At 41.5% G+C, this 11,762-nt stretch overlaps 1 protein-coding gene across 1 annotated transcript; it reads left to right on the top strand.

Annotated features, from left to right (window-relative positions):
* Nucleotides 1-1,393: 1,393 nt before the first annotated feature.
* LOC149459589 (uncharacterized) lies at nucleotides 1,394-9,291 on the top strand. Its single transcript, XM_089680981.1, has 3 exons — nucleotides 1,394-1,539; nucleotides 4,157-4,230; nucleotides 8,804-9,291. The coding sequence occupies exons 1-3, from the start codon at nucleotides 1,466-1,468 to the stop codon at nucleotides 9,106-9,108; spliced, it is 453 nt and encodes a 150-aa protein (XP_089537107.1). The 5' UTR covers nucleotides 1,394-1,465; the 3' UTR covers nucleotides 9,109-9,291.
* Nucleotides 9,292-11,762: the final 2,471 nt, after the last annotated feature.

The following is an 11,762-nucleotide window of genomic DNA, read 5'->3' as shown; positions in this document are numbered from 1 at the left end:
GACTAAACTCAAAGAGCCAGTCAGTAAGGGGTCTTTGTGTTCCCATTTTGTGCCTTAATTGTGGTGAGATTTGGTGCAGTGAGATTGTTCTCTCTAAAAAAAAATAATTTACAATGTTCAGTTCATTGCTAACTAAATCTACAGTATATAATCATTTCTAAAGGTATGTATGGGGTACAGACATGGAGCAGAATACATTTTGGCCTAAATTTGTAAAGACATTTTATTTTTTTTATTTTTTTATTGGATATGTTTAATAGCAGAAAGTCAAAAACATTATTTTGTTTTCAAAATTGTCAGTCTTTTTTTTGTTTATAGTGAAAAAAATAAAAAAATTGCACAGGTGATCAAATACCACCATCTAAAAATGATATAACATTTAATTTATGTACAATGTTGCATGACCGTGCAATTGTCAAAGTAACGCAGCACGGTATAGCAAAAAATGGCGTGGTCGGGAGGGGGGGGGGGGGGGTAAATACTCTGGTGGGCAAGGGGCTAATAACAATCCAAAGCACTGTATTTTCTGTATTTTTACCTCTGTATTATCTCTAAGCATGTCACAGCTCATTGAAAATCCATGATCTGTGGGTGGCAGAGTCCTACATCACTGACCACACCTTCCAGCGGAGAGTGACGTGCACGCACACTTCTAGCACCGCGTATGCTGCTAAGCCACTCTAGTGTTTAAGTGTACAGCTGGAAGGCGGGGCCAGTTTTGTCATGACTCCGCCTCAGAGCTCCAGTCCATAGACATGCCCACAGAGCTGAGATTTTCAGAGAGCTGTGACAGGTCTTGAGATGAAAATAAGGTGGTAAAAATACAGTGCTTTGGATTGGTATTGAACAAAATATGGAATGGTGCATGTGCTTGAGAAATAATTCATATGAGGTTTACAACCACTTTAAGGGGGACCACAGTTTGGGCTGCCTAGACTGTCTTCCCCGTTTCTCCACTAGGGGCAGTGGTGGTCATTTCTGCTTGATCCCTTTAAAGGCGGAGGATGCTACTTTTGGCCGCAGTGTTTTGTGATCTATGCAGTATTTCTTATGCCTGATGGTGGTTGCGCTGTCTCCCTTTCCTCATGAGCATTGCTTTGGGACATCCCAGGTAGCCATGATTCATGGCCTGCTCTATGTCCAGTGATGTACGAAAAACAAAACTGGATTTTTGTACTTATTTGTAAAATCCACTTCTTGGCTTGTGTACATCATGGGACACAGAGGTCCTGTCCCTCATTTGGGGGGTTTATTGCCATTCACCTATAGATGGCGCATAATCCATGTAGTCATGATTTATTGCCTGCTCTGCGTCCCGTGATGTACTCCAAGAAATGAATTTTACAGGTCAGTACAAAAATCCAATTTGATTTGTCTATACATTTCCTTTATCTTTCTCAATATATTTTCAGGTAACTTTATTCCTTTGAATCAAAAAGTGAAGTGGCCGAAAAGCTATGAGGAGATGGTGAACAAAGTGGAGGAATCAGAAATTGATCCAAACTTTACGGATTTTATTGTTCCTGTATTTGTATACAGGTGAGATACATTCTTGGCTTCACCTTACGATTTAAAGATTCCAAGCTACACAGTATACCAGGAAACTATATATATATATATAAAATGCTACAAAAAGATGTGTTTTTTGGTCATTTGGTTTGTCTGTCCTGCGTCTCGACACTCTTAGCCCTTCTTACACACCTACTGTAGTTGAATGAAAGTTATTGCAGGCCCTTAAAAGAACAGGAGCATAGATACATTTAACTCGGCTGTGATTTAGCACCAGGAAATAGACACATGACCATTTAGTGGGAAATTAACTCAATGGGGTTGATTTATTAAAGGCAAATAGAGTGTGCACTTTGCATTTTACTTCATAAATGTGATGTGGCAAAGCTCCTCTTTGTAAAGAATACCCAATCAGGTGAAAGGAAAATGTGCACTCTAGGAGAATAGCTAGGATATGGTGCAATGTCTCCTGAGAGGTACCTCTTAGCATAGGCAATAGGTGAAGGTCTCTGTGTAGCAGCTGTACAGGGACAGTCTTTATTCCTAAATTTTCAGCCGGTTACCGTTAGGGCCAAGTTATACGGTTGGTGCACATAAGAATAGTCCCAGCCAAGTCTAAAGGCATCAGTAAGGCTACTAGCTGGCTGTATGTTCAGTTCCTAAAGGACTCAGTCCAGCAGCAGAGAGTAAATCCCCACAGCAGCAGCTCACCAGTCCCAGCATTGTTGGAGCTCACTATACATTCACAGATAGCAATTAGTCCACTCTCTGCTCTGCATCCAGATGTTTGTCTATCAACATCTCCAAACTCAGCTCTCCAGATCCCACTCAGGCTGCTGATCTGTAGCAGTGATGGTGCACACTGCACAGCGATGTGCACTCTCCAGTCTTTCTCATGGCAAGGGGAAGATGTGTCCTGTACAGCCTGAGAAAATGTAACTCTCTCCCCTCCCACTGAGGGGACTCTTCTCTGGACTACATTTCCCACAGTGCAGTGTTGCTGGACTCAGTCTATTGAACTCTTTTTGCTCAGCAGCTCCCACCTCTGCAGGGCAACAGCTATAGAGAGCAGCTGCAGACAGAGTTTCCCTCCCTCTCCATTCTTAGCTAAGCACCTGGCTACACATATAAATATACTCATCAGCCTCTATTAGGTGCACCTGTACAATTGCTTGGTAACACAAAATGCTGATCAGCCAATCACATGGCAGCAACTCAATGCATTTAGGTATGTAGTGGTGAAAATGACTTGCTGAAGTTCAAATCGAGTATCAGAATGGGGAAGAAAGGGGATTTAAGTGACTCTGAACATGGATTGGTTGTTGGTGCCAGATGGGCTGGTCTGAGTATTTCAAAAACTGCTGATCTACTGGGATTTTCACACACAACCACCTCTAGGGTTTACAGAGAATGGTTCGAAAAAGAGAAAATATCCAGTGAGCGGCAGTTGTGTGGAGGAAAATGCCTTGTTGAGGATAGAGGTCAGAGGAGAATGGGCAGACTGGTTTGAGATGATAGAAAGGCAACAGTAACTCCAATAACCACTCGTTACAACCAAGGTATGCAGAATACAACCACACAACACGTCCAACCTTGAAGCGGATGGGCTACAGCAGCAGAAAACCACACTGGGTGTCACGCCTGTCAGCTAAGAACAGAAAACAGACACTACAATTCACACAGGCTCACCAAAATTGGACAATAGAAGATGCCTGGTTTGAGGAGTCTGGATTTCAGCTGCGACATTCAGATGGCAGAGTCAGAATTTGGCATAAACATGTAAGCATGGATCCCTCCTGCCTTGTATCCATGGTTCAGGATGGTGGTGTCATGGTATGGGGGAGATTTTCTTGGTACACTTTGGGCCGCTTAGTACCAATTGAGTATCATTTAAATACCACGTCCTACCTGAGTATTGTTGCTGACCATGTCCATCCCCTTATGACTCCAGTGTCCCCATCTTCTGTTGGCTCCTTCCAGCAGGATAATGCACCATGTCACAAAGCTCAAATCATCTCACACTGGTTTCTTGAACATGACAATGAGATCACTGGACTCCAATGGCCTCCACAGTCATCAGATCTCCATCCAATAGAGCACCTTTGGGATGTGGTGGAGCGGAAGATTTACATCATGGATGTGCAGCCGACAAATCTGCAGCAACTGTGTGATGCTATCATGTCAATATGGACCAAAATCTCTGAGGAATGTTTCCAACACCTTGTTGAATCTTTGCCACGAAGAATGAAGGCAGTTCTGAAGTCCAACCTGGTACAAGCAAGGTTTACTTAATACAGTGACCAGTGAGTGTGTATATATATATGGACCGCAGTATCTGTGTTGTCACCAGGGGGCTGAAACATGTTTCAGAGCACTGATTTACCCCAGCAAATATCAAGGCATTATGACAAGGACCTCTATCTGAAAAGATAAAACAACAAACCTAACTAACCTGGAGAGTGTTACAGTAGAGTCAACATCACAGGCATTGGGTGCAGAAGCTGGTTAGTGTGTGTTGAGATTCAAGTGTGTATTTTCCAATTTACCTCTTCTGAAGCTAGTTGTGCCAATGTTTGGTATTCCTCATTAATTGCTTGATTTATAAGCTTCCTCAATTCAAAAATAAACTTTCTTTTTAAATTGACAGCGTTAAAAAATCCCTTGCTGAAGAGGAGAAGAAAGAAATACAAGTTTTTCTTAAAAACTGTAGAGACATGACAGGTGAGTTCATGGTAAATATGTCATGTTATTCCCCATCCCTTACTGTGTTTGACAAACTACATTGAAAAAGGTCAATCTGAAATTGTACTATTAACCACTTCCTGTCCAGGCCAATTTTCAGCTTTCAGCGCTATCACACTTTGAATGACAATTGCGTGGTCATGCAACACTGTACCCAAATGAATTTTTTACCATTTTTTGAGACAGATAAAGCATTATTTTGGTGGTATTTATTCACCGCTGGGATTTTTATTTTTTTTGCTATTTAAATGAAATGTTTAAAAATTTTGAAAAAAGTGTCTTTTAATAAAATTTTGCAAATAAATAATATTTCATCATAAATCTTTGCCAAAATTTATTCCGTTATCTTTTTAGTAAAAAAAAAATCCAAATTAGTTTATAACCAAAAATTATAATTTTTAAACATTTTTTTTTACATTTTTATTTTTTTTTTACATTTAAATTTTTTTTTTTACATTTTTTTTTTTTTTTTTATATTATTATTTTTTTATTTTTTTTTACATACTGTCACCCTAGCAGTACAGTGTCACCATGGTGACACTGTACTACCTGTGGGGGGTGATGAAGATTTTTTTTTTTGTACACTGATTGCTTTTACACCCATATAGGATGTAAAAGCAATCATTTCTCTTTCTCTCTGTGTGCATTCTTGCAGTCATTGTCATCTTATCTGTAGCCCTTTTTTTTTCTCTCTCAATCCCTTCTAACATTCTGCTTAAACTTTGTGATTTGTATGATACTGCTTGGACTTTGAAGAAGGGGACATACCCCGAAAGCTTGTCCTCAAAATTGTATGTTAGTGCAAATAAAAAAAGTATCACGGACAGTACTCAATTGTTTCTGCAGTCATTGAGAAATACTGAGTGAGCTGTGATTGGTCACAGCTTGTCACATGGTACAAGGCTGTTGTGAATAGCCCTGTACCATGTGACCTCTGTGATCATTCACAGATTTCACACGTAGTAAGCAATGATGTCACAAGTGACATCTTGCTTACTACTTTGCATGTGATCACTGATTGGCCAATCAGTGATCACATGATCGGGACCTCGTACAGAGGTCCCGTCCGACGATCGGTGTTTCACTGTGTCCGGAGGACACAGCGGGCACCGGATTGCGGTGCTGTGCGCTCCCAGGGAGCGCGCACAAGCAGGGTGCGGGGAGGCCGTTTATAAATGGCCACCTGACCCTGCACTGCCACCGTCCGGCCATTTATATGCAACGGCCGGTCGGGAAGTGGTTATTACTATTGAACTAAGCCCTAATTGTAAATCATCTTCATTGGCAAATACCAAATCTATACTGGACGAGGGTGCGTTTTCCTGGCCAATTGATGAATGTAAAATATATAACCTTTATTCAAATATATAGAAAATGTGTGCTTGGCTGTAATGAATGCCTATTGGAGTGGAATGTACTGCGCACAATATGACTGGATACCATTGCAAATATTTACCTTTTTTATCCAAATGGTTAATAACACCAAACCAAATCAAATAGCATACCGTTCTAGATGACGTGACGGCATACAAAGCGGCCCTGTAGTTTGAAATAATTATAAGTCAGCACACACAAACCCATAACATCCCTTAAAGTCGTATCATTATCCTTCCCCCTGAAGTACCAGTATACAATATATCAACCGACTTAAATGAACAAACTTAAAGTCCCAAAAATAAAATGTCCAAAGTTTCACATAAAAAACTCAAAAAAGGTCCCACGTGATATCCAAATCTTGATGAATAAGTGCTCACTATTCCAAAATGGAGATGAAGATAAAACTCAGACGTTCTTCATATACCTAAAAAAAACAAAATCTAGACATAGTGTATTATCTTAGGTATCACAAGTATAGTGCCACACATGCCGCATGCAAAACACTATAGTGTCACAGCATTTGTCAAGATACTCAATAGATATCACTGCAAACCATATAAAAAATGCATAATTACCCTAACTCAAAAAAATTTCCTGCATGTGATCAACCAATGTGCATGGGAAATCCCCAAGCTGGCATCCTCTTGTTCCTTTGGACCTCACAAACAGACCAGGAATCAGTATATGAAAAATTGATATATAAATTTTATTGTAGCCACTTACATTAAAATCTGGTAAAACCGGCTTCCTGCTCCTAGCGACAACTGAGTACCACCATTGTGATATCAAAATGATCTCCAGGGAGTCACCCCGTCACATGTGTGCTTGGCTGTAATGAATGCCTATTGGAGTGGAATGTACTGCGCACAACAGTATGACTGGATACCATTGCAAATATTTACCTTCCATCCAAATGGTTAATAACACCAAACCAAATCAAATAGCATACCGTTCTAGATGACGTGACGGCATACAAAGTGGCCCTGTAGTTTGATCACAAGCCTATCAGCTTGAATATATAATCTCTGTGAAGGAAATGGAGTTACCCCCCCCCCCATGGACAAAACTAATTAGATAGTATAATCTATCGTGCTACAGATATGTAATACAGGTACACTCATCCCCGGGCTTAAATATCGGCCTCTCATGGATAAGCCCCATACATCACCATATCCAGACAAAAATACCTCGCTGTCTTGAGGAATGCAGATGCTGCACTGTATAATGCAGTACAGACCTCTCCAAAAAAAAAGGGGGGAGGGAGGAGTGAATACTATGTGCACTAAAAAAGTGCTCCCAAGGAAGGACCCAAAGAAAAAAGGAAACTCTACATGTTTAGCTCCAAAAAACAGAGCTTTGTCAGGAGAAAAAAAAACAAAATAGGTCACATAGTGGCTGGAAGTTGTGCTCAGCTGCACATGGTGGCAAAATGGCATCTATTGTTTGTTCCACCTCTATATATAGAGATAGCCATCAAAATGGCCCCCGCTCATGCTCAGTTCCTCAACAGACACCATCTTGTGGACAAAGAACTGCACATGCTCAGTATATCAACAGATGCCATCTTGTGGACAAAAAAACAACAACACAGCAGCACATCACAACAAAATACGCACTGCTAGCGCTCTCAAACACTATTAATGACCCACTAATTAAGGACCTTTGTAAATTAATTGGTTTACATGAAAGTTATAGCATCTACAAATGGCGGTATGTATACTGGAATTTGTTTTTATTTTTTTTTTTACTAGTAATGGCGGCGATCAGCGACTTATAGCTGGACTGCGGCGGGCATTCTGACACTGGGGGGGGGGGTGAACTGACTTGGTGTCACTGACATCCCCAGTGACACCAATACAGTGATCAGTGCTAAAGAAAAGCACTGACACTGTACTAATGGCACTGGGCAGGAAGGGGTTAACATGAGGTGCGATCAAAGGGTTAACTGTGTGCTGGAAGTGTTTTACTAGGGGGCGGTGTAAGTGTGCTTCACTGTAAGCACACTGCTTTGGATGGCTGTGCTATGCCCAGCCATCTAAAGCAGTGCACGAGCTGGCAGGGAGGAGAACTGTTTTGTTTACAAACAGTTCTCCTCCCCATTGGAGATGCTCAGCAATCACCGGGTGCTGGCGAGTAATCACCATCTTGGGCCCAGTGATTGACAGCAGTGACCGCGAATGGTGGCACGGGTAGGTTGCGTATGTGACTCGCACTCACCCCCTACCCAGAAATGCAAAATTACTTATATATACGTGATTTTTCGCACCCGTGCCGCCCCTGTAGCAATGTTTCTGCAATAGGACAGTCAGGAAGCGGTTAAAGTAAGAATCCAGAAAAGGCTTCAAAATCGCTGCTGTATCAAAATCAATGGTTGAAGGATGACCAGGGCAGAGAGGTAAGGGTTAAAAAAAATATTCATCAATCAAAATCACATAGGAATGCTTCTATGCTGATGCAACGTCTGTGAGATAACATTTAGGGGACTAAAATTGCACTGAAGTCCACTAGGAACCTTTTCCAGCATTGCACTGTGCTGAGTCACATTGATTATAATGTTTCCCTTGTCATGTGATTCTATGGACCTGGGTGTCATGGGATTCTATGGACCTGGGTGTCATGGGATTCTATGGACCTGGGTGTCATGTGATTCTATGGACCTGGGTGTCATGTGATTCTATGGACCTGGGTGTCATGGGATTCTACGGACCTGGGTGTCATGGGATTCTACGGACCTGGGTGTCATGTGATTCTATGGACCTGGGTGTCATGGGATTCTATGGACCTGGGTGTCATGTGATTCTATGGACCTGGGTGTCATGTGATTCTATGGACCTGGGTGTCATGGGATTCTACGGACCTGGGTGTCATGGGATTCTACGGACCTGGGTGTCATGTGATTCTATGGACCTGGGTGTCATGTGATTCTATGGACCTGGGCTTGAGCACTTCCCACGGGTGTGTTGCATTTTTTGGATGGGGTTTCCATTCATTTCAGTGAAGAGAGGCTTTTGTGGTGCGTTTTTTTTTTTTTTTACTCGGCCAAACAATAATATGTACATTTATATACAGTACTTTGATAGAAAAATAAAATAGATCACATTTTTTTTCTTTGTTACATTATATACATATATTTATACTTTGTTCAGGACAAATTGTTTCTGTTTGCCATTAATAGGAGTTGTTCCCACCATCGTTCTCACGCACAAAACATCCGGTGACTTTTTTGAAATGGAAAAGTCCTTCAAACTGATGGGGGCAGAGCAAGTGATGAAGCTGGAGAACTACACAACAGAGGATCACCTGAGAACTCGCGGAAGGGACACCGAGATCCTGAGGTTTTTGTACAATGCTTTAGAAGATGTCAGTTACCGGATCAGAGAGCCCAGAAATCCCAGGAAGGAGAGGGTGGAGCGCAAAAAATTTCTACTGAAATATATCCATGAGCAAGATGTGGCTCAGATGGTGGCAGAAAGAAACTGAAAACGAAAAAGTGAAGGAATGGTAATTATCCTACCTACACGGAATACATGGTTACCGTTCAGAAACCCTTCCCTGCAAAAAGCGTAATTCTCAAGATTTGCAAGATTTAGGCAGCTTTCACACTGAGGAGTTTTTGAAGAGTTTTTGTATTAAAAAAAAAGCACCTGAAAAGCTCACGAAAAATGCTTCCCTGTGTATGTGAATTTATATCTACGTATGTTTTCACTCTGGCGCGTTGCGCTTACATTGTGTTGCAGCATCTTTGGGGCATGTTTGGCGAGTGGAAAAAAGCCCCCAAAACGCCTCTTCCCATTGAAATGAATGGAAAATGCCTGAAAAGCTCCTCAAAAACGCCTCTAAGAAGCGTTTTTGGTGAAGTTTTTAAGTCAAGTGTCCTTTAGAAAATGTTCAGAAAGCGCGGCAAAAGTGCAGTAAAAACGCCTATGCATTTTTGCTGTGTTTTTGCAGTGGATTGATGTGAAAGTAAAAAGCGCCTGAAAAGTGCAAGAACAATCCTTCCCTATGTATATCTACACATGTGCTCAAAAGTTTGCATCCCCTGGCAGAAATTGTGAAATGTTGGCATTGATATTGAAAATATGACTGATCTGCCAAAAATGCTCTTTTATTGAAGGATGATGATCATATGAAGCCATTTATTATCAAATAGTTGTTTGGCTCCTTTTTAAATCATAATGATAACGGAAATCACCCAAATGGCCCGAATCAGAAGTCTCCGCCCCCGGATCAGAAGTCTCCGCCCCCAGATCAGAAGTCTCCGCCCCCGGATCAGAAGTCTCCGCCCCCTGGAATGTTGGGCCTTGGTACAGACACACAAGGTGACACACACGGGTTAAAATGCCAATTAGAGGTCAATGTCCCACATCTGTGGCTTTTTAAATTGCAATCAGTGTCAGTGTATAAATAGTCAATGAGTTTGTTAGCTCTTACGTGGAAGCACTGACTAGGCTAGATACTGAGCCATGGGGATCAGAAAAGAACTGTCAAAACTCCTGCGTAACAAGGTAATGGAGCTTTATAAAGATGGAAAAGGACATAAAAAGATGTCCAATCCCTTGACTATGCCAATCAGTACTGCTAAATCGCCTATTAAGAAGTGGAAAGTTCGGGAATCTCTTGATACCAAGTCAAGGTGAGGTAGACCAAGAAAGATTGCAGCCATAACTGACAGAAGAATTGTCCGGGATTCAGAGAAAAACCCACAGGCAACCTCAAAAGAAATACAGGATGCTCTGGAAAAAGATGTCTGTACTAAGGCCAAACATTCCAGGGGAGGGAAACTTCTGATCCGGGGGCGGATACTTCTGTTCCAGGGGGCGGAGACTTCTGATCTGGCCATTTGGGTGATTTCTGTTATCATTATGATTTAAAAAGGAGCCAAACAACTATGTGATAATCATGGGGGTCTTCCCCCCATCCTCTGGAACTCTCTACCCCAATCCATCAGACTGTCATCTACCCTCTTCACCTTTAGGCGCACCCTGAAAACCCATCTCTTCAGGGAAGCCTACCCCACCCTCACCTAACAGCCGATCTTCTCCATCCCTCCTACTGCTTCATCCCCCACAGCCATTTCCTCCTGTACCGCTATCCCCTCCCTCCTAGATTGTAAGCTCCAAGGATCAGGGCCCTCGAACCCCTCGTGTAGTGTATTGTTACTGTCTTGTCTCATGTTCTGTCCCCCACTATAATGTACAGCGCTGAGCAAACCTTTTGGCGCTATATAAATACTGTATAATAATAATATTTAAAAGGATGCAGACCCTATCACTTTCCTCATTAGAACCCTGCAGGTGCATCAGCTGATTGATAATTATAAAGTCACTTCCAATCACATTCGCTTTGCACATGGATGCAGAGAAGCTAGCAACTATATCTTCAGAAAAAACAAAAGATAGGAATCTGCAACAAAGTTTGTTAAAATCCCTGCAATGTACAGAGATCACTTACAGGGGGCATATTTTTTTCTGAACAAAAGTTGAGTTACTCTTTAAATATGAATTCAATTGAAGCCTATGGGGGAAGATGTGTGTGTGTATTGGTAGGGGGGGGGGGGTATATTGTCTGAAAATATTTCTGCCCATATTGAAGGCAAATAGGCAAGGGGTTGATTGGGAGCAAGACATGTACCGATGCAAAAGATAAAGATACAAAGTAACATTCATGTGTGAGAGGATACTCCTCTTTATGTGCTTTCAAGGGCCAAATTGGAAAACCAGCACAATTCTCACAGACAGCAGCAGCATCACACGCTGATATCACAAAACTTACACATGCAATACATTTTTTGACTTTTACATTATTGCTTGGCTTTAATTAAGCAGCAACATTCCAATGTGATTAATTGTTATAATTAGGAGAACTCAGCTTTTTTAGGTAGTTGTGGATGTGACACCAGTGGTAGCAGGCATGAACTGACTGGTAGAAGCAGCAGGGGCCACAACAGATCTATAAACATATAGGCAGGTTACTATTAAATAAAACCTAAGCTCTCAGCTTTGAGCAACTTGGCACCTGTCACAATAACCTGATAGCATAGTTTGTATACTTCATTTTTGCTGTACTCCACTGCAATTTCCTAAAAATATAAAAAGTCAACAAAACACTTAAAAATATTAAACAAATCACTTTAA

The sequence above is a fragment of the Staurois parvus genome, unplaced genomic scaffold (genome assembly GCF_062004578.1).
Source record: "Staurois parvus isolate SC_StPar_1 unplaced genomic scaffold, SC_StPar_1.0 ptg000254l, whole genome shotgun sequence".
Taxonomy (NCBI): domain Eukaryota; kingdom Metazoa; phylum Chordata; class Amphibia; order Anura; family Ranidae; genus Staurois; species Staurois parvus.
Note: the sequence above shows the minus strand (reverse complement) of the source record. Positions and strands in the feature narration are given on the sequence as shown.